Source organism: Mrakia frigida, assembly GCF_051309035.1.
Source record: "Mrakia frigida strain ATCC 22029 unplaced genomic scaffold BDY24scaffold_13, whole genome shotgun sequence".
NCBI lineage: Eukaryota > Fungi > Basidiomycota > Tremellomycetes > Cystofilobasidiales > Mrakiaceae > Mrakia > Mrakia frigida.
Window position 1 is genome coordinate 91,721 of NW_027481268.1, and position 25,830 is coordinate 117,550.

Below are 25,830 nucleotides of genomic sequence, written 5' to 3' on the forward strand. Positions count from 1 at the left end.
GTAAACCAAAATCTCGACGTCGTCGTCAGGTGGTTCTCTCTCTCCTCGATTCCTCCCGCTTTCTTCCTTGCAACCCTCATCTCGAGCAAACACCAAACCAGGCCGTGGCGAGTAGCCTGTCGAAGTTTTTCTTCCAAGACTCTGTAACAAGAGACCGAACCTAGAGTTGACCGAGGCTCGAGAAGAGCTGAGCTTCGGGTCGAGCTTTCCTCGATTTCCGTGTGACCCCGTCCTTCCCTTTCTTCTTTTGCTCTTTTGCCTCCAACACCCATCTCCCTCTCCTCCCTCAAGTCTACAATCATGATCTACACCTCCTTGAAGCCGATCGTCGACATTCCTTCGGTCGACCTCCATACGTACCTCTTCGCTCCCGAGTTTGCTCGACCATCCGACTCACCTTCGAATCGATCCCTCGTCGATGCAGCTCAACCTCCCTCCTCCTCCCTCTCTCAAGCAGACGTCTATCGACTCTCGGGTGAGCTCGGAGCTGGACTCACCAAGATGTGGTCTGCAGGAATCACTCCTCTCGCTCCTCAACCCTCCCTTCCTCTCGCTGCTCTTCCTTACACCCACTCGAAGGAGGAGGACAAGGTCACCGTCGCCATCTTTTCGCCCAACACGACCTCCTTCGCCCTCGCTCTCCTCGCTTGCCTCTCTTCGCCTCTGGGGATCATCTCTACCCTCGCCAGCTCAAGTTACCAAGCGGAAGACCTGAAGTACCAACTACAAGACGCGAGAGCCGGGATTCTTCTCGTCCATCCTTCGCTTCTGGGAGTGGCGGAGGAAGCTCTTCGAGACGAGGCACCAGGATGGAAGGACAGGGTCTACATCTTGGGAGACTCGTTGGGAGGAGCTAAGGTCGCTGGGTACAGGGACTTCTCGGAGCTGAGGGTTGGAGGAGAGGAGGGACAGAGATGGAGGGAGGGAACGAGACCTCGAGCAGACGACACGGCTTTCCTCTGCTACAGTTCGGGAACTGTGAGTACTAGAGCCCGAGATCTGAGATCGAAGACAATACTTATTCTCTCTTTACCTTTCACGCAGACCGGAAGGAGCAAAGGAGTCGCATCGACCCATCGAAATGGTTCGTGCTCTCGGTTCGAACGACGCGTCGTCTGTCCGGCCATCTCATGCTGATAGCACACGCTCTCCACCTTCGCCTTTTCTCCAGTCCTCACTATCGTTGCTGTTACCTGTCAGGAGTGGCCGATTCTCCTTCCCGGACAGCAGAACGTTCTTCAGCCTCTTCCCGCCTACCACATCTTCGGACTGGTCAGCATCCTCACCTGCCTCAAGCTTCAAGTCCTTCAAGTCTTCTTGAAGAAGTTCAGTCCCGAAATGTTTGGAGCTGCTATTGCTCTCCATCAAGTTTACGTAGGTGTTCTCTACCTCTGCTCGTCGAGCTTTCGCCTCCCGTCCGAGCTGACGGTCCTGACTCTTTCTCTTCCGCTTGAACGAGCTCAGTTCTCGGCCGTAGTCCCTCCCATGCTGGTTTCTCTCTCTCAAGGCAACATCTCGAAGAAGCACAACCTATCGAGCCTGAAGGCTGTCGTCTGTGGAGCTGGTCAGTTCAACTCCTCGATTTTCTCTTCGACGCGTACGCTGATCTCCCTCCCTTTCGTCTGCGTCTTAAAGCTCCTCTCGGACCGGAACTCACTAACAAGGTGCTGAAGGCTATCCCTCACCTCAAGATTCTTCAAACCTACGGTTAGTCGCCCTGTTTTCTTTCTCCTTCGATCTAAATCTCGACGCGTCGTTAATCCGTCGGCTGATTTTCTCCCTTTCCCTTGTTCAGGTCTTACCGAGACGAGCCCGTTCTGCACCGTTACCCCCGTCAATGCCACAGAGCAAGACTACGGATCCATTGGACTGCTTCTGCCCAACCTTCAAGCCAGATTGGTCGACGACGACGAGAAGGACGTGGTGAAAGGAGAGGAGGAACGAGGAGAGCTTTGGATTCGGGGTACGAATGTGATGTGAGTGCTATCTTCTTTCCTTCTTTTAAAGCATCTCCTGACTCCTTGTGGTTTCTTTGATCTCGCAGGAAGGGGTACTGGAGAAATCCTCGAGCGACGAGGGAGTCCATCACTTTCGACGGCTGGTTTAAAACGGGAGACATCGCTATCGTCAACGCCCGAGGGTTCTTCTAGTGAGTTCGATGCCTTTTTGAAGGATTCAAGGACTCTAGGACGAGAGCTGGAGGGAGCGATCGAAGACGCGCAGAGCTGACGGTCTCTCGTTTCTTTTTTTCTTCAGCATCGTTGACCGAAAGAAGGAGGTGAGCCTTTGCCTATCGAAACACTCCTTTCTTAAATTGTCTGACCACACTCTTCCTCTTTCCCTCAGTTGATCAAAGTGAGTCGTCGGATTCCGTTGCAGCTCCTCATCCGACGCGACTGACTCGTGCCTCTCTCCTTTCTTCTCTTCCAGTACAAGGGATTCCAAGTCCCTCCCGCCGAGCTCGAGGCCAAGCTGCTGGCTCATGAACTTGTCGCCGACGTCGGAGTCATCGGAGTCTGGGACGAGGAACGAGCGACCGAGGTCCCGAGGTTCGTTTCGACTCGTTTTTCATCCTCTTTCTCGTTTTGAGATGTCGTAAAGCTGATCCTTTCTCTCCTTCGCGTGCCATCAGAGCATACGTCGTTCCCACTGGAGGCTACAACAGCATCAAGGGAGGAAAGGAAGGCCGACAGAAGCTCGAGCACGATCTCGAGAGATGGATCGCCACTCAGGTGTGTTTTCAGCCTCATTCTCCTCTCCTCGACCTCGAGCTGACCACTTCGGCTGTTTGTTTCACACCAGGTCTCGGACTACAAGCGACTGAGAGGAGGTCAGTCTTCTTTCATCACACTCTCTCGAGACCGACCCTCACTGACGCGTCTCTTTCTCTCTTCTTCTCTTCGTTTTCAGGTGTTCACCTCATCGAGGTCATCCCCAAATCGTGAGAATCTCTCTTCAATCACTCCCCCTATATCACGACCCTAGCCTCTTACTGATCTCCCCTTCCTTCGGCTCTCTCTTTCTCTTCAGCACCGCGGGAAAGATCCTTCGACGACAGCTGCGAGACCTCGCCGCCGCCGATTTCAAGTCAGGCAAGGTTCAGATTCGATCTAAGCTTTGATTTGTTACGCCGCTTTGCTCTATACCATTCTGGGTTTCATGCTCTCGCTCTGATCTGCAGACTCGTCGGAGAGTTCCGACGGGACGACGACGCGACGGGGAAAGGAACGAGAGAAGATCGTATATGCCAAGCAAGGAGTCGGAACCAGAGATTTCTGAGAGCCAAAAACGAAAGGGTCGTTACATGAAGAAACCAACTAAATGGAAAGAGAACGAGAAGGGAAAAGAAAGCAACCCTCGACGAACCGACGCGTCTCATCCCTCCCGTCTAAGAGCTGTTCTCCGGCCCATCGAGGGTCGAAACGACGAGCAGAGGTCGGACCTGTAACAACGATCAAGAACTCAAGTCAGTTCTACGTCGCGAGAAGGCGAAATCGAGTGCAGGAAGGACTTACCATCTCAACGAACAGGGGAACCAAAGTCGGCAGATGTCGAATCACGGGCGGATCGATCGTGACCTTCCCCTTCTTCTTCGCATGCCTTCCTTGCTCCTTCTTCTCGTAGAGACCTCCCGACGTAGGAGGGTGACCAGGAAGGTGTCGAGGAGCTCCAGCGGCGGCAGGAGGAGGGAGATGAGCGTCGGCCCAGGGAGCGCTCGACGACGAAGGGGAGGAGGGTTCTTGTCGATCCTTCTCGCCGTGGCGATGAGGTCGATGGACGTGAGAGAGGTGGTGCTTCTTCTTCGTTGGAGAGCCTGAGGAGGTGGTAGTGGTGGGTTCGGTTGGGAGGGTGTCTCGAGGGGAGGGAAGTGGTTGGGGGGTTGAGGAAGGGTGTTGTTCGTTTCGACCTGTCGTCGACCGAATCGATCCTCGTTCGCTTCCCTCAGGAGTTCCGTACTCCTCGTCCGACTCCTCCTCACTCGCATCGCTCTCCTCCTCTCCACTACTACTCTCCTCGTCCGCAATCTCCGCCGCGTCCCCTCGCATGGTGTTCCCAAAGCTGAGTCCATCGACGATACTGTCCACGAGAGCCTGCTCGTCGTCGTCGTTGTCCACTCCCTTCGCTCCTCCTTCCCTCAGGAACTTCCTCCTCGTCTTCCCCTCGTGGGCGACCTTGAGCTTGTAGTGGTAAACCGCGATGGCGTCGACTTCCTTGAGGAGAGCGATCCGTTCGGGTCCCGAGTGAGGGAGGATGAACTCGAGGTCGAGTTTGAAGGGACCTCCGGCGGAGGTGGGAGGGAGTCCGTCTCGGACGAAGTCGAGGAAAAGTTCGATCCAGGACATGAGAGAGGAGAAGAGGTTGGATCCTTTGGAGTGGACCTTGTGGACGAAGGTGTAGAAGGACTGCTCATGTCGGTTGACGAGATCGATGAAGGTCTGAACGGTTCGTTGAGGGTCCTCTTGACTGACTGTTCGACGAGGAGGTAGTAGAGACGAGGATCAGCATCTGCATCGAAGTAGACGGAAAGAGACGTAGCTGGAAGGTGAACTCACGTTCTTCGACCTGATCGCAAGTCCTGATGAGATCGTTGATGAAGTTCTGGAGGTCGCTGAGGGAGTCGGCGATGCTCGCAGCCTTGTAGACCTGAGCGAGAGGAGCGTAGAAGATGGTGATGATGTCCTTGAGTAGCTCGGCGGTAGCTCCCTATAACAATCATGAGAGCAGAGAGTCAGTCGTCGTCGAGGAGGAGCTGAGTCAAGAGCGAAGAAAGAAGGCTCACCTCGAAAATCAACGCGACCATCCTCTCCTTCTCCCTCAACCGAGCGTACAGCTTCATGAGGTGGTTCAGATCGATGAACAGCCATCCTTCCTCCTTCTCAGGTCCATCGTCGTCGTCCGAATCCTCGAGATCGTCCTTCTCCTTCTTGTACTCGGCGTAGGCTCGATGAGCTCGAATCACTCGAAGCATCTGAGGTCGAGCGAGAGCTGGAGCGTCGGGCGAACGAAGGATCACGGCGATGATGTCGATGCCTTCGGCCTCTGGATGGAGAGAACGAGCGAAGGAGAGGAAGAGTCAGAGTGTAGTCGAGGGAGAGGAGACGAGGGGGAGAACGAACCAGCATCGGCCTTGAAGATCTGTTGAATCTCGAGCGGAGCAATCACGAACATCTTGACCTTCTCGCAGAAGTCGGGGTCTCCGATCTTTTCGCTGATGATCTCAATTTGCTCTTGGATCTCTCGGATATCCTCGTTGAGAGTCGTCGAGAACATTCTGTCAAAAAAAGGAGACCGAGACGCGTCAGTTCGAGGTTCGTTCGAAAGTTGGACGAAGAAAAACGACGAACCGTTGAACGAGACTCTGACCTCCGAATGGACGAGCGAGGAAGAGCTCGAGGACACCTGAAGATCGAAAGAGGGGGGGGGGGGGAAAGGTCAGAGTTTGGTCGAAAAAGAACGAGGGAAGAGACGCGTCGAACTGACCTCGGATCATCGCCATCGGGTTCGAAACTCGAAGGATTCCCTTGAGGACGAAGTAAGGCATCAACCCATGGAGTCTCTTGAGCTGAAGAAGGGTAGTCGAAGCATCGTCCGAAGCGACGAAAGTCTGGAAGACCGTGGCAGCCATTCTGAACAAGGAAAACGTCCAGTCAGGTCAGTTCGTCTTCTTCGCTCGACGTCGACGAAGGAACACACGAAAACGTGAACTCACGAGATCCTCCCATACTCCAAAACCTTCTTGTACCCCTCCGGCAGATCCTCCACCTTGCTCGTCTTCTTCACCACCTCAAACACTCCTCTGATCCCACCCCTCGCAATCATCTCCTCCCTCATCTCCCTGATGCTGCCCCTCAGATCCTCCACCCGTCTCTCCGCCTCCCTCTTGAACCTCTTCCTCCCTTCCTCCCTCACCCGATCCGCATTCTCCCTCTGCTTCGCATCCGTAGTCTCTCCAGCCGAAAGCGTCTGAGGTCCACTGAGGAGGAACGATCTCAGGATGGGCGAGTTGGCGATGTTTGGAGAGGTGAGGAGGGACCGAAGGAAGGAACGAAGGGTGAGACGGTTCTTTTCTCGAGAGAGGTTCGGAGGAGGTTGGTTGGTTGAGAAGGAGGAATCGGCAGTTCCTGTTCGAGGAAGGGTAGGGTCGAAGTTCGGGGAGGAAGGGTCGTAGGTGGAAGGATCGCTGTTCGGAGGAGGGGTGTCGAAGGAGGAGCGAACGGGAGTCGATGTTCCTGAGCCTGTTCCGGGGATGAAGGAGTAGAGGTAGGAGCGAGTCGATTGAACGGGTGCGGTGGGAGCAGAGGTGGCGGTCTTGTCTTTGGCGGGAGGAGAGCGGATGTTTTCGTCGGGGAACATGATTCGAAGCTGGAACGAGGAAGCAAAGAGGTCAGGTTCCGAGGATGGCTAGGGAGAAAGGACAAGTCGAAGAGACTCTCACCTCTTCAGAAAGACGTTTGAAGTCTCCGTAGCGACGCCAAACGAACACATCAGGCACTCCGAGACGCGTCGTTCGAACGAGGAACTCCTGCGAAACACAAAAAAAGACGCGTCAGTTCCAAACTGCCTCGTCTATTCTGAGCGACCTCCTCACAACCCAGTACGAACCTCATGACTCCTACTTCTCACCCTCCCCTTCTCCGCTACTCCTCTCACTCCAATCACATCAATCGCAAACGTCCCGTCCTCCTCTCCGTTGTTCATGGCCTTGTTGCCGACCCTCCTCTTCGCGTCCTCCTCGAGCAACCTCAGATCCTCCTGGCCGATCCTGACGACCTCCTCCCCACCTTCGAGCTTGATCGCACTGCCCAGAAGGAGGGTCATGTGCTTCTCGAGCTTGTCGAAGATCTTGCGTCGTTTGGCCGCGTCCGAGGCGAGGGCAGGGTCGTCGTCGAGGAAGGGGATGGCGGAAGGAGCGAGCGAGAGGGAGAGGAACTGGGAGAGGGTGGGTTGGACTTTGAGAGGCCAGAAGGAGGGTGGGGCAGAGGCGAGGAAGCTGGGGGGATGAGGAGGAGTTGGGGACGAGAGAGAAGGAGGAGGAACGAACGAGAGCGAGGTCAGCTTCGAACCATCTCCTCCCGGCTCCCTCCCTCAACGGAAACGAACGAAAGCAAAGCAGAGCATATCACTCACGGGAAAGTCAACACAAACTGCCTAAACATGAACTTCAAGAACGGCAGATCCGGTAGCGGTTTCGATCTCGTCTTTCCTTCCTCTGCGCCAGGGATCTGTTCTTGAGGAGGTTTGAACGGAGGACCCAACGAGGCGATCCCATCTACGCCCAAAGCGGAGCTCGACATGACAGCTAGTTCGTCCATGAACTGGTGGTTGACGAGAAACTTCTTGAGGTAGTGGGATCTCAGAGGAGTCAGGACGTGAGCGTTGGCCGAGTTGTGCGAAGGCAGCGAAGAAGTGGCGGGATGGAGGAGGGACGAGGTGGGGATGGGCGGCCGAGATCGAGCGGGTTTCGAGGACGTCGAAGTCGTAGGGGAGGGAGTCGAAGGGTTGGCTGCATGGATAGATAAAAAAAAGAGCGAGTCAGTATATAGACAGTTGAAAGAGGAGCGTCATGGTGACAAGGAGAGGAGGAGGAGGAGGTGAAGGGAGGAGAGGTGACGAGTCCGAGCTCATCCAGAGTTCTCTTCTCGCTTCTACACTTCATCGCAGACCAGGTAGCAGCCTCTCTGGCGCATACAGTCCCTTGGAGAAGTACTCTCCAGGATGCTTGTATGCGAGAAAGGAAGACGAGCAGAAGGAACAGCTCTTCTCACTGTTCTCTCCCAAGCTCAGCCTCTCCTTCCGACCGATGGCTTCCAACCGAATAGAACGATATACACTCACGACCTGTATCCACCAAAGAGGAGTCTAACATGGAAGGAAGAGCTGGAGGAGCTCTCGTTGGCCGTTTACTGAGAGTCGAAGGAGGAGGAGGAAGAGGGGAAGCGGAGGATGAGGAGTCCTCCAGGTCGAGTCCGTTGAGAGAAGGAGGTTGTTGCTGTTGCTGAGATTCCGAGAGACCATCCTGAAGAGGAGGAGGGAGCGATGGATCTGCCATTCGTTGTAGATAGGCGATGGTGAGCGTTGAGGGAGAAGGGAGGGAAGAAGAGGACGAAAGAAGGAGATGACGCACGCGATAGAGGGTGGCTGCCGTCGCTCTCTTTCTCCCAACCGTCACTCAGTCTCAATTTTTCTCCCTCTTTAAGGCATCTCTCCTCTTGGACCGCCTTAGCTCAACCGACGATCAGCATGGATCCCTCTTACGGACGCTACCTCGGTCCTCATCATTCGACAGAAATCGAGCTCGAAGCTCAGCCCTCGATAAAGACGACTAGACGGCGAGTTTTCCTAGACTCGGACGGAAACGGAGTCGGGGAAGGACACAAGGTTGAACTAGGTACGCTTGTGTCCTCTCTATCTACCAAGAACGGGCGGAGGAGGTGTAGACGAAGGGCAGGAAAGGCAATGGCTTGTCGGTCGAGCTCACCTCTCCTCCTTCCTTCCCTCCTCTCGAATCAGTGAAAGAAGAGCTTCAAGGAGTCCAGCAGGAATGGATCTACTACAAATCCTGGGAGAAGACCTTTTCGGAAGAGCAGTCAACAAGTCTACCAGGGAGAGGAATCGATATCGTCTTTGTGCACGGTCAGTATTCCATTCTCGCACGACGGCGTGGACTCCCTCCCGCTTTCTCTCGAGCGACGCAGGACTCTTCTGACCCCCCTTCGCTTCTTTTACATCCGACCTGTACAGGACTCGGAGACTCTGGAGGACGATGGGCTAAACAAGTCGAAGATTCTGGGCTTCTCGATGAAGGTTTCCGGGTCTGGACTCTCGATCTCGCGACGGTTCGTTTTCAGCCCGTTCTCCTCGTCGTCCTGCTCGCAGATCAAACACTTCTGATTCCTTGTCTTCTCTTTTTCTTCCTTCCCTTCTGGAATGCACTGTCACATCATGGAAGAAGTTCAACTCCCCAAATCGCTGGAAGCCGTTCTCGTCGCCATCGCCGCTGAAGACCTTAGAGCTGGAGGGAAACAGAGAAAGACGATGCTCGTCGGTCACAGTTTAGGTGGTTGGACGATGTAGGTACCTTCTCCCAATCCTTTTCGAGCCCTCATTCAAACTGACCGCTTCCTTTTTCCTTTCGCCTCCAGGTTCGCTCACTCCATGTGAGTCGTCGCATCTCGTCTCGTCCGTCTCTCCACCTCCACAAATCCCCACCGCTGACTCTCCTCGTGTTTCCCTTCTCATCAGTCTCTACCCAAACCCCCAAAGCCCTCCTTCTCCAGGAGAATCTCTCCGCTCACACGTCGCTGGAATCTACGCCATCGCTCCCTTCCTTGGGATTGCAGCTGAAACCGCTCCGTCTTCCGTTGTGGTCGCTGTTGGGAAGTTGATCAGGAGGATCAAGCCTGAGTGAGTGATACTCTGTTCTCTCAGGTTTTGTTAGTAGAGAGGGAGGAATGGGAACGAAGTCGCGTCGAGGACGTCAGATTCTCGAACTCATCTTCCTTCTTCTCAGCTTCCCGATCGAAAAAGCAGTCCAAGGAAAAGTCTTCGACCACCCTGACGTCGATGCCGAGTTCTACAGTTCGTCTTTCATACCTCTCTCTCTCTTTCTTTCTTTCTCTCCCCTCCCTGACCTCTTTCCCTCCTCTCCTCCCCTCCCTTCCTCCCCCAGGCGATCCACAAACCTACCACGGCAAAATCCGCTGCTCCACCGGTCTCTCCCTCCTCCGCATGACTTCCTTCATCCAATCTCACGAAGGAGCCGTCGTCGTCGCCTCCCTCGCCATCCCCGTTCGAGTCGTCCATGGAGACGCAGATCGCGTTTGCTCTGCTTCCAACTCCGTCGAGTTCGTCAAGAAGATGAGTCATGTTGGAGAGGGTAAGAGGAAGAGGGAGTGTGAGATTTGGGAAGGGTACGAGCATGTGATGTTTGGGTATGGGTGGGACGAAACGGACGATAGACACAGGGAGATGGTGAGTCCCGGTTTCAACCTTCCTTTTCCCTCCCTTCTTCGCTCAACGCTGACCTACGAGCCTCTTTATCTCAATTTATCCTTCCAGAGGCTGCGTGTGCTCAAAGATCTTCACGACTGGATGGTCGAGCAGAGTTCTTCGGGCTGAAACGGACGACGCGTCGCCTGCATCTCCTCTAGTTCGATGCGATGCGACTTCTCCTTCCTCAACCGCTCAAGATCTTCCACCACTTTCAGCATACACACTCTACTGCCCTCTTGAGCTCTCTCTCTCCCTCGAGAAGGTGGCTGAGAAGAAAAAAAGAGGACGCACGTTCAGGTACCTCGAAACGTGGCGCAGCGACTCTCCTTGGTTTCGTCGAGCTCACCTTCCCTCTTTCTTAGATCGCTTCCTCTCTCCCCTTCCTTCCATCACCATCATCAACCCAACAGGAAATCAAGCATGGCATCTATCCTACGACTCAACACAGCTCTCCCTCTCCTCACCCTCACGGGACTCTACTTTCAATGGAGGTTCGTCTCTCCGTTCGACGCGTCGAGAAGGGAAGGTCGAGGGCTGAAACGTTGTTGATTCCCATCTCCTTCTCCCTTCTTTTCCTTTCCCTTCTTCCTTTCTTCTGCAGCACCATCAAGAATCTCGTCCAAAAGGAACTTCCCTTCGTCCCAGGAGAAGTCTCGACTGGAGTTCTCACCCTCGCTTGCGTCGTTCTGGTCTTGCAAGCGTGAGTTTCCTCGAGCTCGTGCCGTTCCTTCCTCTTTCCCTTTTCGTTCTCGTTCCTTCTTCGGTATCCGAGCTGAAACTCCCTCTCTTTCTGTCCTTCCTTCTCTTTTACAGCCTCTGGTCTGAGCTCGAAAGACCCATGAGATTCGTCTGGAACTGCTGTTCGTCCCTCCCCCTCTCTCCTTGCCTTTGTTCGTTCGAGAGTTGACATGTCCTTGCTCCCTTCGCCCGCTCCAGTCTTCAAACCCATCAGCAACAAGACCGGAGAGCAGTCCGAACGTTTGGACTCGTTCTACAACAGCCAAGCATCGTTGTACGACGCGACGAGGGGTGGGTTGTTGAAGGGAAGAACGACCATGTTGCAACTCGTTGCTGGTCATCTCAAGGTCAGTTCAGCCCGTCCCGCTCTTCTTTTTTTGTCGAAGAAGGAAGCAAGGTCGCTGATTGTTGGGATTCGGTTGCGAACGCAGGCTCAGGGACCTTCCAAGGAGGGGAAGAAGCGAGTTTGGGTTGATATCGGTGGAGGAACTGGTGAGCTCGCTTTCGCTCGAGCAACGATCCAGGAACGAGAGAGCTGACCCTCTCTGTTGGGTCTGGAAGGATGGAATATCGAACAGATGGCCAACTACATGCCTCTCTCGGATTTCGACACGATCTACCTGTGAATCCTCCCTCTCCTTTTTGCTTCGAGTTCGGTTCTCTCATCTCTGATCCTCCGTCTCCCGTTTCAGCATCGACCTCTGCGAGCCTCTCCTCGACGTCGCCAGGAAGAGGTTCGCTGCTAAGGGATGGACGAACGTTATCTGCCTCAAGCAAGACGCTAGGTGAGCTCGCTTCTCCAGTTCTCCTCCCCGACCTCTGCTCGTTCCTCAGAGCTGAAATCGAATCCCTTTCGTTCTTCCTTCAGCGAATTCGTTCTTCCCGAATGGGAAGCTGGACAAGATCCTCGAGGAAGCCTCACTGTTGCAACTCTCTCGTACTCGCTCTCGATGGTGAGTCTCAGCGTCTCGTCTTCCCGCTGGAGCTGGACGCGTCGAAGACTCACAAATTGACTCCGCTTTTTTTCTCCCACAGATCCCCTCCTTCTACCCTCTCCTCGATCGAGTCAACGCCGTTCTGGATCCTGAGAATGGACTCGTCGGAGTCGCCGACTTCTACGTTGCGAAGGACGAAGGAACTGCCAAATCGAGAGTGAGTCGTCGAGCCCTTTTCCCTGCTCAACGACGACGTCCTGGTTGATCTCTGACGCCTGTTCTCTCACCGTTTTCAGGCTATCGGATCATCTCAGAGGAAGGTTGGGTGGTTGTCGAGATGGTTCTGGACCATATGGTCAGCAATCATACACAAACAACAACTTTTTTTCCCTCTCGACCTGACCTCTCATCTTCTTTGCTTCGACTTAGGTTCGACTTCGATCACGTCAACCTCGGCCCCGCTAGACGAGACTACTTGGAGTACAAGTAAGCCCCTGGCTCTCTCTGACATCGCTCTGTGCTCGTGCTGACTCTCTTCTGGTCGCTCTTTCGCAGATTCGGAACGGTGAGTCTTCGGTTTCGAGCTCGTCCGTCGTTCTGCCGTCCCGCTAATCTCTTTTTTGGTTCGCTCCTGCTTTCAGATCAAATCCTACAACGGTCGAAATAACTTCATTCTTCCCTGGATCGTTCAGATTCCCTACTACGTCTTCCTCGGCTGCTCTCGATCTCGGTCAGTCTCTGGCTTGCTCTGGCTTTGAGCTTTTTCGACGCGCCGAGGATCTTCATCTCGAGTACTGACTCAGCACATTCCTTTTTTACGAACACAGTGACATCTCCAAGAACATTCAGGCCTTCGACGTCGATTCCGGAAACGTCGTGGGACTCGCTCCAGGTCTGAAGACTCCTGCCTCTCCTTTCCAACCTCTTTCTCCTGGAGACGAGGTACCTGAGCTGCAACTCGGACCCGGGCATGAGTCCGTTGCGGGAGCTCCAAGTGGTGCTGTTGAGGAGGAGGTCGTTGTCGATTTGGGAGGTCCTCCTAGGTGAGCTTTCGTTTCTCGGTTGCGTCGAAATCTTCTATATTCTCTCGACACGAGGGCTGATCGTTTCATTTCACCTTTTCAGCTCGTTCCACTACTTGATCAGGAAGCCCGTTCGAGTTCCGTACATGGAGGAGAAGGTCCACAACCAGTTTCGAACACACAGTTCGTCGATCTCAATCTCTCCGAACGCTGCTCTCTTCTTTCCGCTGATGCGTTCTGCCTCTCCTTCCTCTCCTTCACCCTAGTCTACGGCTTCACCTGGGAAGATCCTAAAGAGGACATGAAGGCTCTCAACCTCACCAAGGACGACTCGATGCTCGTCATCACTTCAGGTTCGTCGTTTCTCTCCTCTCGTCTTCGGTTTCGAGAGCTGACCTCCTATCATTATTATCATTATTACAGCCGGGGACAACGCACTACACTACGCCATCGCTGGAGGACCCAAGAGGATTCATGCCGTTGATATGAACCCGGCTCAAGTCAGTTGTTCTTTCGCTGTTCGGCGAAGTGTCGAGTTCTCGTTCTGACTCTTCGCTTCGCTGCTGTCCTCCAGGGTCACATCCTCGAACTCAAGCTTGCGGCTGCTCAAGCTCTCTCCTACGACGAGTTCTGTGAGTTGTTGTTCTTCAAACACCTCGTTGCGGGACCTCGAACTGATTCATCGATTCCCTCGACGCGTTCCAGATTCGATGTTTGGAGAGGGAAAGCTTCCTCAGGTAAGTTCGGGTCTCCAAGAACGTCGATTTATACCTCGCTGACTTTTTCCCTCTTTCTGCTACAGTTCAAGCACCTTCTCGATACCAAGCTCGCTCCCTACCTCACCTCGCACTGCTACCAATGTGAGCTCGACTTTCAAACCTTTGACGATTTGACGATGAGCTTCTAACTTCACGCATCCCTTCAGACTGGTCCCTCAACGAATCATACTTCGCTCAAAACTTCCACTTCCGAGGATACTCAGGACATGCTCTTCGACTCGCTCAGTGGGCCTTCTGGCTCTCGGGAATAACGAAGGACGTCAAGGTGGGTCGCCTCGTCTCTTCTCCTCCCTCCTTTCCCCTCCCTCTCTCGTACCCGATCTAAAACTCGAGCTGATCAAGTCATTCGTCTCTTCTCGGTTCTCCAGGAGATGACCGAGGCGAGCAATACTCACCAGCAGGACCTCATCTGGCGAACGAAGGTTCGACCCGTCCTCCTTCACCCTCTCCTCGTCAAGATCCTTGGAAGTCCGATCTTCCTCTGGAACGGATTGGGAGTCCCTATCAACCAGATGAACTGCTTCCTTGAGGATGGATCAGTCAAGGATTTCCTGTGAGTTCGAGGAGGAGTCGCCGACCGCGCTCAATCTGGATTTCGCTTCGATCTGACCTTTTGCGTTGTTTTTCTTCCCAGCCTCGCTACTTTCGATCCTATTCCTAAGCTTGCGTCGATGCGAACTGGAGCCTACCACTACCTCCTCTGTGAGCTCAGTCTCAAACTTCGCGACGACGCGTCTCCTTTCCTCCCCTGATCGCTGATCATTCTCTCTTCTTCGAACCTTCTTCAGGTCTCACCGGAAAGTACACTCCTCAGTCATGTCCCCTCTATCTCACCAGATCTGGGTTCGACGCTCTCAAGAAGAACGATTGTGCGGCTGTAGACTCGTTCCGACTTCACACCGACACAATCATCAAGTGAGTTTTGATCGTCGTTTCTTCCTTCTTCGTCGAGCTGACATCCCACCCTTCCGTTCGATCCTTTCGTTTCCTTCAGCGTTCTTCGAGGCTTGCCTTCCTCTTCTCTCACCAAAATCATCGTCATGGTTCGTTCCCGCTCTTCTTCTCGGCCTCTCCCTCTTCTTCTCTTCTTGCTGACCTTATTTTCCTTGCTTCTCGACACGAACAGGATTCGATGGATTGGTTCACTCCCTTCCCCGCTTCGACTCCTCTCCCTCCTCCCTTCTCGCCTGCCCTCGACCTCCTCGACTCGACGCCCGAGGCCGCCCTCGAATCCCTCAAGAGTGAGCTCGACTACCAGGTTCTCGAGATGAAGCGAGTCCTCGCGGTTGGAGGAGAGATCTACTACCGAAGTGCTGGAAAGAGACCTTGGTACAACCAGAGGTGAGTTTGGCGAGAGCTCAAGAGCGGGTCTTCGAGGAAGTGATGAACTGACGAGCTCGATCGTTCTTCTGCCAGGTTCGAGCTCGCAGGATTCGACGTTCAAGCCATCAGCATCAGGGAGGACGGGAAAGCTATCGATCGAGTCAACATGTACGCCTCGTTCTACCGAGCGACGCTGCTGAAGAAGGACGGTCGAGGATCGAAGCGATGAGGAGGATCGAGACGAGACGGGAAGAAGGGAGGAGAGTTTTAGCATATACCCCCGTTTCGAACGCATATCACGATGAGGACGTTTCGCAAAAGTCAAAGAGATGCATAACACAAATCAACACGCTAAAAGAAAACCCAAGCCCCCTCCAGATCACTTCGTCGCCTTCCCTGCCTTCAACCCTCCCCTCACCTCGACCTCCAACGACTCCCACTTTCTTCCCCACCCCTGATCATCCAGCATCTTTCTAACTCCCTTCTTGACTCCCTTCGACCCCGTACAAACGACCTTGACACTCCTCAACGAAGGGCAGACCGAGTCGAAGAGGGAGACGAGCGTCGGTCGATAAGACGCGACTGCTCCTCCAACTCCTCCGACGAGAGCGAGAACGCCAGACGTGGCCGTCCTGAAAGGCGAAGATGCGACGAGTTCCTCAGGGAGAAAGGCGACGGGATGACCGTGTTGGACTCCGAGGTCGACGTGGGTGATGCGATCCCAACATCGAAGGGAAAGAAGCGTTCGCCAGGTCGGATCTCCTTCCTCTTCCTCGGCGTCGTTCGACGAGAAGCCGCCCCCGAGGGATTGAACGGCGAGGGAAGAGGGGTTGAGCCATGGGAGGATCGGGAGGAGAGAATCGAGGAGATCGAGGTGGATGATTGTGAGTTGAGAGAGGAGAAGAGGGTTGATGGAGAGGTAGGAGGAGGGAGAGGAAGGCGACGCGTCGAAGTCGGGCAAGGATCCTCCTTCTCCGTAACCGGATCGGAAATCCAAGACGAGATGTCTAACGAGACGTAGTTCCGACCTCCTGTTCTTGATCCTGGCGGCGACGATGTCGGGGTTCGTTGATGGGAGGGAGGGAGGATCGAAGAAGAAGATCTCGATGTGTTTCCAGTTTCGAAGCGTGACGACGCTGTAGAGAATCGGCAGGGTAGCCGAATGGAAGCCCTTGGAGACACGAGCGGTAGAGGTGAGGGTGGAGAGAGAAAGGAAGGCGAAGATCGAGGACTTGAGGTCGGAGGGAAGATCGGAGAACGTCGCGTACTGGAAAGAAGCGAGGACGAAGTCAGTACGGAGGTATCAATTGCAAAGAAAAGAAGTGGCTCGACGGACTCCTGCGTCGGCGATGCTTTGGTGAAGGATTTCTGAGGGCAGTAAGAAGAACCGAGGACGTTCAGCAAAGGAAACGACGTCCACAACGGAAACGAGCAAGAGTCGCTACGAACCAGATGCTTCGATCAACTTCGACTCGAATCGCTCAAAGGGCCCCTTCGCAGCCAAGAGCGCGTCTTCCGGGTCGAATCGAAGGAAAGACTCGATGATGGACGACGAACAAAAGGGGTGATATCGATCCACCGACCTCTTCAAACCCTCCCTCACCGTCTTCTCGATCAACTGTGCGACGCTCTTGTCGATGACTTGAGATGGATCTCCTACCACACTGCTCGTCGTCGTGAGGACGAAGGTATTGGACTCGATGTACGAGAGAAGAGGGAGGAGAGGAGCGGGATCGCATTCGAAGGTGCCCAACCTTGCCGAGCGGGGATGGGAAGGGTAGAGAACCTCGAGGTTTCGAAGGACGAGAGGTTTCGTCTTGAGGGAGAGGGGGACAGGACCGAAGACCGTCGTCGCAGGACCGAAGAAACCGTACTCTGGAATGTCGTACTCCCACTCTGGTTCTCTCCATCTCCAGAAGCACGTCGTGGAGGTTCGGACCTTCTCGAATCGCATCGACAACTCTCGAATCGAGTCCCACTCCTTCCTCCTTCTCTCGGCATGTCGAACGGCGAGCTCGGTTCCAGCTGGGATGATTTCTCCGGGGAGGAAGAACGACTCGAGCTTCGACCACCTGGTGATGATCACTTTGGAGTAGAGGAAGGGGATGGCGACGTCGTGAATCCTCTGATCAACCGTGAGGCACGTGGATAGGGCGGACTTTGGGAGGTAAGAGAGGATTTGTGAGAGGATTTCGTTGGGAAGGGAGTGGATGGTTGCGAGCTGAGAGAAAAACGAAGCGACGCGACGCGACTTCAGTCAGCTCGACCAAAAAAAAACGCTAAGAGAAGCGTACGCATCGAGGATAAAATCTGAGAAAGGAGCTCACACCCTCCTGATCGATCCATCTGTGTAGTCTCTCTGTGTGAAGAAGGAGAGAGAAGAGATCAGAACCGAGTTATGCGAAGGGGAGAGAGGAAGGGGAAGCGAGCGAGCGACTTACCTACGGCAGCCATAACTAGCTCACGACGACGGGACTCCACGTAGATAGCACATGCCACGTCGTCTGGCTCCCTCTCCATGATGAATTCGACGACTTTGGGTCGGCAGAAGGGGTGAAGGCGACCGACGGCGGAGTCGAGGTGGTTCCTCAGCGTCTCCTGAGCGAACGAGCGAGGGGACGCTTGCTGGGACCAAAGGAGGGAGTCGGGATCGAGTATCTGAAAGTCTTGAGATTCGAGGAAGGCGAGTAGAGGTGCTAGGGGAGAAGGTCGGGCGGCCTTGACTCGGAGAACGGGGAGGAGAAGGGGGGTCCTTTTGAGGTGGAGAGGGATCGGGAGGAGAAGCTGTAAGGTGTTGGTGGGGGTGAAATGGGACTTGACGTAGATGCGAAGCTCTCCGATAGAGTCCAGCTCGACCCTCCTGCCTTCTCTCACGTCTCGACCGACGGGAGGGATGAAGAAGGCGTGAAGGTGGTCCCATCGATTGAGCGCGACCTTCTCGTATAGGATCCTGATCGAGACGTCGTGAAGATGGTGGGAGGTTTGGGTGACGTTGAAGAGATCCCTTCGTGGGAGTAAGGAGAAGATATCGGATTGGAGTTCGTTGGGGATGGTGAGGAGAGACATGGCTGGAGGGGAGGAGGGTGAGGAAGATGAAGGAGGAGTGGACTTCAGCTCTCCGTTATCCTATACCTCAGGATGCGGAAGTGAGATCGTGTATGCTCACTGGTAGGTTGATATCTCGAGAGTGCTTGCACGAAGAGAGAAAAGCGGATCGAAGAAAGAGGGGGAAGGAGGGGAGGATGGAGATGGATGTTGGGAGGAAGGGAGCACGAATCTGAGCTCGCAGGAAGGAACGCTGTGGTTTCTTCTTAATTCTTTCACTTCTGCTGCTGAAAGTATTTATATGACCTACAGAAGATTTTCGATCTCGTCTCGTCACGTCTTCTTCTTCTCCGAGTAGCTCTCGGCTTTCCACCTTGAGAAAATCAAAGACGAGGCGACGCGGGTCGGCTCAAGGAGAAGGCAGAGGCAGCAGTTCCACATATATAAATCCGAGCACATCCATGGCAGTAGTCTAGTCCGTTTACGAAATCAAAGCTTAGATCGAATCTGAACCTTCCCAGTCTTGTGGTCGGCAGCAGCTCTGTCGCGGAGTTGTCGACGAAGAATCTTGCCAGCAGCTCTGAGGAAGGGAGACGAAGCAAGATTCAGTATCGGCGTTGGGAAGAAAGAGTAGAAAGTGGTTCTGCTCACGATTTAGGAATGATATCAATGAGATGGACACCTGTGGAATGAAAACGAACGAAGAGGGTTCGACGCGTCAGATCGACGAACTCGCCTCAGGGAGTAGCGATGAGACTCACCTCCTCGAAGGCGCTTGGAATCAGAAACCTGGGAATAGGGAAGGCAAGACGAGTTAGCTTTGCGATGGGGAGAGGGAGAGGGAAGAGAGAAAGAAGACGACGCACTCGTTCAGCGAGCCATCGCTCGAGCTCGTGCTCGATCTTCTGGCGACCTTCTTTTCCTCCCTTCACACTTTCAAGACCTCCAGCTGGAACGACGTAGGCTCTGTATAATCGAGAAGAGGGAGAGAAGGAGAGTTAGCGTTCCAAGATCAAGAGAACGAGGAAAGAAGACGAGACGGGTCAAGCGAGTCGAAACGCACCTTGGAACCTCGGTCGCTCGTTCCTCGTCCCAAACTCCGATAACTCCAACGTCTGCTACCAGCGGGTGGTCAAGCAGCTTCGCCTCGAGTTCGGCAGGAGGAACTTGGAATCCCTTGTACTGAAAGGCGAGAAGTGAATGGACGACGGGAGAGAACAGTCAGAAACGCGTCGAGAAGATCGAAAACCGTCGATGAAGACCCGACTCACTTTGATCAACTGGAACACGAGAACGATAAGGAGAAGTAATATCAGCGATAGTCCGAAGAGAGAAATTTCCAAAGACAGCTCACCTCCTTCTTTCGATCGACGATGCTGAAAAGAGGAGAGGGACGAAGAGTGTCAGTACGTCAACGGCGTCTCTCAACTCGATCTGATCGCTGGTTCAGGTGTAAACAGGGCTCACTAGAAGTCACCGTTCGCCTTGAGAATAGCCACATCTCCCGTTTTGAACCAGCCGTCGGACGTGATGCTTTCCTTCGTCGCCTGAGATCGTCGCCAGTATCCTTTCCTGCAAGATTGGTGGAACGATGAGGGGTCAGCAGCTGCTCAAAATTCAGAGACGAAGAACGAAGCACTTACATGACATTGGTACCACGGATCCAGAGCTCTCCTCGCTCCTCCTTTCCAACGGGAACGTCCTTCTCGTCGTCGTCGACTAGCCGAGCTTGAACGTTGGGCAGAAGGACTCCAATCGAACCGTAGGAGCTCTCGGGAACATCAACTCGCGTGATGGTAACGGTTGGTGACGTTTCGGTGAGACCTGTGGGGAGAAAAATAACGTCAAACGGTCAACTCGGAGACGTGTCGAGCTCGAGGAGGGAAGGGGAAAAGCAAAGAGACTGACCGTATCCCTGCATAATCTTGAGGTGAGGAACCGCCTTGAGCACTTTCCGAGTAAGTTCTGGGCCAAGAGGAGCTGTAACGGGCGGAAAAGACGTCAAGAGAGGATCAGTCGACGCGTCGAGGAGAAGACAGCGAAAGGACGATCTCAAACTGACCAGCTCCCGACATGACCGTCTTCAAGCTCGATAGATCGTACTTCTTCGAGATAGCTCCTTGAGAGAGCAGGACCATCATGGGAGGTACCACGGTCGAGAACTGGCAAAGAAGAAAGAAAGAAAAGGGAGAAGACGAAAAAGTCAGCTCGATGGGGAGGCGAGAGCTCGACGAGCAGATACAAGCAGAGACGCACGAAGATCTTGTGGCGTTCGATAGCACTTCCAAAGTCGTCGGGAGTGAACTTCTTCAGGATGACTTGAGTGATTTGGAGCTTGAAGCAGACGAGGAGGTTGAGAAGTCCAAAGATATGATAAGCGGGAAGAGGTTGAAGGATGGATTGCTTCCCAGGGAGCATTTGAGGCCAAGCGGGGGAGGTGATGCTCATGACGGTGATCACTGTTTGTGACGGAAGCAAAAGAAAAGTCCAAGGTCGTGTGAGTTTGATCGACAAAAAGGACGAGGACGGACGGCCGACGCGTCGCGAAACTTTGGAGCACGAACGGTTTCGATGGGTTGTAGCGACTCCTTTGCTGAGCCCGGTCTGTCAGACCAAAACAAAAAGCGAGAGATAGGATTTTATGAGTCTCTGTTTCTACTTCGAGCTCGAAAAGATGCGGGTACTAACAGTTCCGGAGGAATAGCAGAGGAAAGCGACGTCGTCGGGTTGAGGTCTCGTTCCCTCCTTCAACCTCTTCCCCTCCTCCCCTCCGATCCTTAATTCCGAGAAATCCCTGTACCCAGCAACCTTCGCTCCTCCCAGCGAGTCTCCCAAAATGAAAACTCTCTCCCTCCAACCTCCTCCAGCTCCTCCTCCCTGACTCCCAAGACACTCCTCGACGACGGGGAGCAGACTTGGATGGACGAGCACGACTCCCGCTCTCGCATCCTGAAGTTGATATTTCAGCTCGCTGGCGTTGTAGCTCGAGTTGGCGAGGGTAGCGATGAGTCCCAAGGGCGAAGAAAGGCAAGCGAGGAGGGCGAGGGCAAAGGAGGTTGTGTTTGGCGAAAAGATGGCGACGGTGACCTTTTCCTCCTCCTTGGAGAAAGAGGCAGACAAGGGATCGGAAAGGGGAAGAGGGGAGGATGGGACGAGAGGAGTGATGCCTTGCTTCCATATCTTGGTCAGACCAGCTCCGAGCTCTTCCGAGAGCTGAAAGACGTCCGCTTGATTGATGGACTCGGACGGAGGACGAGTAGAGTCGACGAGGAGTCGGTTCGAAGGCGAGTCGGTTGGCCGAGCGAATCGAGGAGCGAAGAACCAAGTATGAACGTCGACGGATGGGACGTCGATAGGAGGGGAGCGAGATGTGTAGATCATGGTCGGAATGGTTCTGGGAGGGAGGGAGCGCGAGGAAGGTGGAGGTTGGTGAGGTAAAAGAGAAAAGAAAGGGAGGAGGGAAGGTGGTCTTGGGTCGAGCTCGACGTCCCTCCGGGCTCTCTCTTTAACCGTGTTTTTCGATCTCTTTTTTTGACTTTGCCTTTCCTCCGCCGCTGTCATCTAAATCCTCTCATCCGTCATCTATCACAGAGAGAACCGAAACAACGGTGGTGAGCTCAGATTTGCTGATGCGAGAGGCAGCTCAATTCTACCCGACGCTCCCGACTCACCTTTCTTCAAAAAGAAAACAAAGGCGCGTCTTCACTCTACTTTGCCAGCCCCTCGACTCAAAGACAGGAGCGTATCATTCAGAAAAAAATGCTCGCACTCTAGAAGATACACTACTCATCTAAGGAGGATACAGATATTTGGCAAGCGAACGAAGCCGAACGAGGAAGAAAAGCGAAAGCAGCCCGATGAAGAGAGAGAGAGAAAAGTCCAAGTAGTTGCTGGTTAAGTACGAAGGAGCAGAAGAGCAGAGGAGCAAGAAGTATGAAGGTTGAAACGAGGAAGATGAGGGGAAGTAGGGAGATAAAACGACGGTGAAGGTGAGGGGGAGATGAGAACGACGGGGGGGGTGGGGGGGGAAGTCGAGACCAAAACGAGTGGGAGGAGGATCGAGAGTGGTGGATACATAGAAATAAAAACGACTAGAAAGTAGATGCTCAGAAAGAGTTGAGGAAGGAAGAGAGATCTAGAGAGCAAGGGAAGCGACGACAGCGACCAGCGACGCAAGGAAGATCGAAGACGACGCGATCTTAACGTTGAGTCCAGCACCTCCAGTAGCGGCGGTAGAGGTTGCCGAGGCAGCTCCAGACGCACCAGCTCCAGTAGCGGTAGGAGTAACGGCAGTGGTGGAAGCAGCTCGGGTGGTAGAAGTCTGAGGATCGTTGGGAGTGGTGTCGGTCGATCCGGTCGTGAGGGTCGAAGCTGTGACTCCGTTGGGGCAGAGATCATCTCCGATATCGGAGAGAGGGATGATGAGCTGATAGGAGAACATAGATCGAGGTCAGTTGCGAGCTCGAACGGATAGAGAGAGACATGGAAAAAGAGACGCACGACGGGCTGTCCGGAGTTGATCGTGACGGTGGATCCTCCGAACTTGTCAGTTCCCCAGGAGGTACACTGAGAAAGAGAAGCGAAAAGTAAATTGTTCGTCAGTTCAGTTTTTGTGCTCGAAGAGATCGAGGAGGAAGGACTCACGGTGAGAGCGTCAACGACAGTCTTGGCCTGAACGAGAGTGTTGGCGGGAAGGGTGATGGTAGCGGAAGCTCCGGTTCCTCGGTTGGTGAGAATGGAGACGAGACCTCCCTTCTTGATAACGATGTCGACGGCGGTGGCCATGACGACGGTGGACTGGGGGAAAAAGAAACGAAGAAAGGCAAGAGCGCGCGTCAGTTTCGTTCTTGCTTGCTTCACCAAAGCAGCAAAGAGAGAAAAGAAAAACGCACCTGGGTGGTGTAGAAGTTGATATCGGCTTGTCCGCTGTAGATTCGAAGCAAGAGCGGACCGAAAAGCGGTCAGTTTGGTCTTCGAGAACGAAGGGAAACCGGATCAAAACTCACGCAGCCTTCCTGAGAGCGGTGAGCTGCTTGGTGAAGGTGTATCCGATACCAGAGGTACTGTAGTTGGACGTCCACATAGCCTCTCGGTTGGCGGGATCGGCTCCTCCAGTGAAGCCTTGCTCTTGTCCGTAATCTGAAGAGGAGAGAGAAAGAAAGAAAGAAGGTCAGACGCGATCTCAGGATCGGCGCACGAGAGAGGAAGACTCACAGAGGATGGGAATTCCATCCGTGACGAAGGGGTAGATGTAGGCGTTCTCGATGAGCTGGAGGAGAAAACGAGGGAGCGAACGGTCAGCGATGAGTCGTGAGAGATGGGAGGAAAGGGAAGGAGACGAACAGCGAGATCAGTCACGTAGGAAGCGAATCGAGGCTCTGGAAAGGAAAGAGGATGATCAGTTGAGAGCTAAGGTAGAGGTCGAGGTGACGAAGAAGGCTCACGATCGTGGTCTGAGGAAGGAGGGAAGGGAAGATAACTCAGTCAGACGCTTCTCGGAATCTTCGAACAAAGGCGAGCCCACTCACTGTCGAGGAAAGTTCCGAGAAGAGTGGTATCCTTCATGGCGGTCTTCATCTGATCGTGAAGCTCCTGAAGAGCTGCGAGGCATCGAAGACGAGCAAACGAAGGAGGAGTCAGTTCTCGGAACGAGGAAGCTCGACGTCCTTGTAGTCTTAAGCTACTCACCACCCATGTTGGCGTTGGCATTCTCGAAAGCGTATCCCAACTGGTAGTAGAGAGGGTAGTTGAGAATCGAGTCCATCACCTCCTGGTAGGGAGCGTTGTACGGGACTCCACCGTCGAGAACCTCCCCCATCGTGAAGACGCCCGAGGCGGCAGCGAAAGCGGGCCAGAAGTCCTTTCGGACGTGCTTGACGGTGCTGAAGGAAGATATATGATTAACGGAATTTGGTGGTGAGCTTGAGTAAAAAAACGAAGAAGGAAGGGGAAGGGAAAGCAGAAGAAAACGGGAACGAACTCGATTCGAAGTCCGTCGACGCTGTAGTCAGAGACGAGCTGAGCAATCCACGTGTTGTAGTAGTCGATCACGGATTCTGTAGGCGAATTGACAAAGAGGAGGTCAGCCGGAGCTCAGGTGGGAGGGCAAGAAGCTCGTATGGGACGGCAAGACGCGTCGTGAGGTGAGGGGATACTCACGATCCTCGGTGTCGACCTGAGCGAGACGAGCCAGAGGAGAGAAGAAAGGTCAGCAAGACCACCTCTGAGGATGTAGATGGTTTCATGCTGCTGAACGTACATCAACAAGAGCAACAGTAGTATCTCCGAGCCAGCCTGATCGAGATGGAGGTCGAAAACGAGGTCAGCTCCGTTCCTACTTCGTTCTCTCCCGCGTCCGCAAGGACTCACATTGCTCAACATCAGTCTGGTTGTTGTAATCCGAGATAAAACAGAAAGGGTGGTAGTCGCTAGCAGCGTCGAGAGGTCCATAGGTGGCAGCGTCGGGAGCGAAAGTGGTGGTGGTTTGAGCAGCGACGTGGTTGACGACGACGTCGAACTGAGGACGTGATTGGAAGGCCAGAACGATCAGCTTCGAGCTCATTCGACAACATGGAGACGAAGCGAACGAACCATGATGTACATGCCAGCAGCGTGAACGGCAGCGGAAAGAGCCTTGAGCTCGTCGGCAGTTCCGTAGTGAGCGTTGATCCCGTTGTTGTCTGCCGTCCAGTATCCGCTGCGAAAGGAAAAGAGGATGAGCTCGTGCTCTCTCCCAACACCACGAGAAGAAGACTTACTGGTAGGCCTCTCCCAACGCAGTCGTAGCCTCGATGTTCGTTACGACGGGACTTATCCAGATTCTGATGGACACGCATCGAAACGAAACAGATCAAGGTCAGCTTGAGTGCTTCACCAACTCGTCGACGAGGGATGGTGCTCTGTGAAGGGATTATCGAGTTCACACCCAGCCAGGAGTGAACCCTTCCGCCTCATCCTTCCCGTGCCCTCTTGGAAAAACGAAAACACGGAAACGCGTCTTCTTGGGAGGCGAGAGCTTGGAACGGGCGCCGCCGATCTCTTTCTTCCCTCCCTTGCTTCCATCTCTCTTCGTGCGACTGAAAGAAAGGAAAACGTTGAAAGACTCACGCGTCGAATCCCATGCCTTGAATGTAAGGCAGGCGTTCCTGAAGAGCAGCGAAGGTTCCTCCACAGCTGCGAGAAAGAAAAAACCAAAGACGAAAAGTCGGTCAGCCCACGTCGGCTCTTTCCCCTCCCTTCAGGTCCCTCCCTCCCTGGCCTCCTGCCTCTCCCTTCCCGCCCTCCCGACTTCCCACCCCGTCCCCTTAGTCCAGCTCAGTTCGCTCTCGTTCGTTGAAAGAGTGGTACTCACTAAGTCTTATCCGCGATGTTGCAGTCGCCCGTAACGGAATCGGGTCTAGCGAATCGATCGGTAAGGACCTGGTAGATGGTCAGAGGCCGCCATTCCTCGGCCGTTAAAGCGTAGGACGAAGAGGCGAAGAGCGTAAGAGCGAGAAGAGTAGGGGTGAACATGATTCTGAGAGGAGGAGGAAGCGAAGGGGAAGGAAGGAAGGGAGGTCAGCTTGGGACCTTTGTCGTCGACTCTTCCTCTCGTTCGTTCAAACTGCCTCATCCAAGGATCGCTTCCTTCGCTCGTGAGGGAATGAATAAATAGTGGTGGGTTGGACTAACCGATTAAAGACGCGAAGAAGAAGTAGAGGAGAAGACGCGACTTTGGAGGAAGGGAAAGGGAGTGTGCTTGTGAGGGTCGGTCGGCTGAAGTCGAAGCTGTTTTTCGATTCTCGTTTCGATGATTGAGATTCCTTTTCCTGTGTAGAGTAAAAAGGCGATGCGCTATAGAAACAGCTCCTGGCTTTACGTCCGAATAGAGCGAGAGAAAAGAAGGTAAAAGGAAAGGGAAGGGAGGGTGGAGGGTTGGAGTCAAAAGAATCAAGAAAGAGAACACTTCCGAGCTCGTCGATTTCAGACCTTGGCCCTTCTCCTCCTTTCCCCTTC

The 25,830-nt window shown here is 53.9% G+C and overlaps 8 protein-coding genes across 8 annotated transcripts; 4 read left to right on the forward strand and 4 right to left on the reverse strand.

Moving 5' to 3' along the window:
• Positions 1-300: 300 nt before the first annotated feature.
• BDY24DRAFT_414645 (uncharacterized protein) lies at positions 301-3,121 on the forward strand (the record flags this gene model as incomplete). The annotated part of the gene is made up of 14 exons (XM_076643346.1): positions 301-978; positions 1,045-1,084; positions 1,172-1,374; positions 1,465-1,564; positions 1,636-1,707; positions 1,796-1,976; positions 2,045-2,149; positions 2,257-2,278; positions 2,347-2,355; positions 2,431-2,549; positions 2,633-2,732; positions 2,803-2,830; positions 2,911-2,941; positions 3,031-3,121. The coding sequence occupies 14 exons, from the start codon at positions 301-303 to the stop codon at positions 3,119-3,121; spliced, it is 1,779 nt and encodes a 592-aa protein (XP_076497111.1).
• A 7-nt stretch (positions 3,122-3,128) lies between these two features.
• LEC1 (Lec1p) lies at positions 3,129-8,077 on the reverse strand. The gene is made up of 12 exons (XM_076640173.1): positions 7,837-8,077; positions 7,129-7,504; positions 6,604-6,991; positions 6,437-6,523; positions 5,711-6,363; positions 5,482-5,627; positions 5,346-5,400; positions 5,118-5,272; positions 4,781-5,040; positions 4,554-4,704; positions 3,516-4,468; positions 3,129-3,442 (listed from the first exon to the last, which is right to left on the reverse strand). Exons 1-12 carry the CDS (start codon positions 8,048-8,050, stop codon positions 3,389-3,391), a joined length of 3,492 nt encoding a protein of 1,163 aa, XP_076497112.1. The 5' UTR covers positions 8,051-8,077; the 3' UTR covers positions 3,129-3,388.
• Positions 8,078-8,241: 164 nt separating this feature from the next.
• On the forward strand, positions 8,242-8,892 carry BDY24DRAFT_414647 (uncharacterized protein; the record flags this gene model as incomplete). The annotated part of the gene is made up of 4 exons (XM_076643347.1): positions 8,242-8,389; positions 8,512-8,634; positions 8,743-8,837; positions 8,878-8,892. The coding sequence occupies 4 exons, from the start codon at positions 8,242-8,244 to the stop codon at positions 8,890-8,892; spliced, it is 381 nt and encodes a 126-aa protein (XP_076497113.1).
• Positions 8,893-8,943: 51 nt separating this feature from the next.
• On the forward strand, positions 8,944-10,119 carry BDY24DRAFT_414648 (uncharacterized protein; the record flags this gene model as incomplete). The annotated part of the gene is made up of 6 exons (XM_076643348.1): positions 8,944-9,071; positions 9,144-9,158; positions 9,244-9,405; positions 9,512-9,579; positions 9,671-9,972; positions 10,060-10,119. 6 exons carry the CDS (start codon positions 8,944-8,946, stop codon positions 10,117-10,119), a joined length of 735 nt encoding a protein of 244 aa, XP_076497114.1.
• A 107-nt stretch (positions 10,120-10,226) lies between these two features.
• BDY24DRAFT_386953 (class I SAM-dependent methyltransferase) lies at positions 10,227-15,108 on the forward strand. Its single transcript, XM_076640174.1, has 27 exons — positions 10,227-10,484; positions 10,595-10,693; positions 10,807-10,853; positions 10,930-11,078; positions 11,163-11,223; positions 11,293-11,353; positions 11,424-11,516; positions 11,600-11,684; positions 11,767-11,883; positions 11,963-12,021; positions 12,096-12,152; positions 12,222-12,231; positions 12,308-12,396; positions 12,494-12,709; positions 12,792-12,871; positions 12,955-13,041; positions 13,112-13,188; positions 13,263-13,320; positions 13,394-13,425; positions 13,491-13,548; positions 13,614-13,732; positions 13,836-14,020; positions 14,102-14,169; positions 14,256-14,382; positions 14,462-14,510; positions 14,594-14,808; positions 14,884-15,108. The coding sequence occupies exons 1-27, from the start codon at positions 10,414-10,416 to the stop codon at positions 15,017-15,019; spliced, it is 2,505 nt and encodes an 834-aa protein (XP_076497115.1). The 5' UTR covers positions 10,227-10,413; the 3' UTR covers positions 15,020-15,108.
• Positions 15,109-15,121: 13 nt separating this feature from the next.
• Positions 15,122-17,856, reverse strand: BDY24DRAFT_440879 (uncharacterized protein; the record flags this gene model as incomplete). The annotated part of the gene is made up of 5 exons (XM_076644559.1): positions 15,122-16,057; positions 16,127-16,158; positions 16,240-17,011; positions 17,118-17,149; positions 17,232-17,856. 5 exons carry the CDS (start codon positions 17,854-17,856, stop codon positions 15,170-15,172), a joined length of 2,349 nt encoding a protein of 782 aa, XP_076497116.1. The 3' UTR covers positions 15,122-15,169.
• A 468-nt stretch (positions 17,857-18,324) lies between these two features.
• On the reverse strand, positions 18,325-21,216 carry BDY24DRAFT_414651 (acyl--CoA ligase; the record flags this gene model as incomplete). Its single annotated transcript, XM_076643349.1, has 14 exons — positions 18,325-18,415; positions 18,487-18,517; positions 18,597-18,624; positions 18,702-18,801; positions 18,899-19,017; positions 19,107-19,115; positions 19,190-19,211; positions 19,303-19,407; positions 19,479-19,659; positions 19,744-19,815; positions 19,898-19,997; positions 20,092-20,294; positions 20,400-20,439; positions 20,524-21,216. 14 exons carry the CDS (start codon positions 21,214-21,216, stop codon positions 18,325-18,327), a joined length of 1,794 nt encoding a protein of 597 aa, XP_076497117.1.
• Positions 21,217-21,563: 347 nt separating this feature from the next.
• BDY24DRAFT_386960 (glycoside hydrolase superfamily) lies at positions 21,564-25,529 on the reverse strand. Its single transcript, XM_076640175.1, has 18 exons — positions 25,187-25,529; positions 24,943-25,008; positions 24,594-24,656; positions 24,427-24,532; positions 24,205-24,352; positions 24,095-24,129; positions 23,995-24,010; positions 23,816-23,891; positions 23,524-23,717; positions 23,364-23,435; positions 23,280-23,288; positions 23,179-23,213; positions 23,050-23,104; positions 22,842-22,974; positions 22,728-22,761; positions 22,480-22,632; positions 22,336-22,401; positions 21,564-22,261 (listed from the first exon to the last, which is right to left on the reverse strand). Exons 1-18 carry the CDS (start codon positions 25,345-25,347, stop codon positions 21,971-21,973), a joined length of 1,713 nt encoding a protein of 570 aa, XP_076497118.1. The 5' UTR covers positions 25,348-25,529; the 3' UTR covers positions 21,564-21,970.
• Between the last annotated feature and the right edge of the window lie 301 nt (positions 25,530-25,830).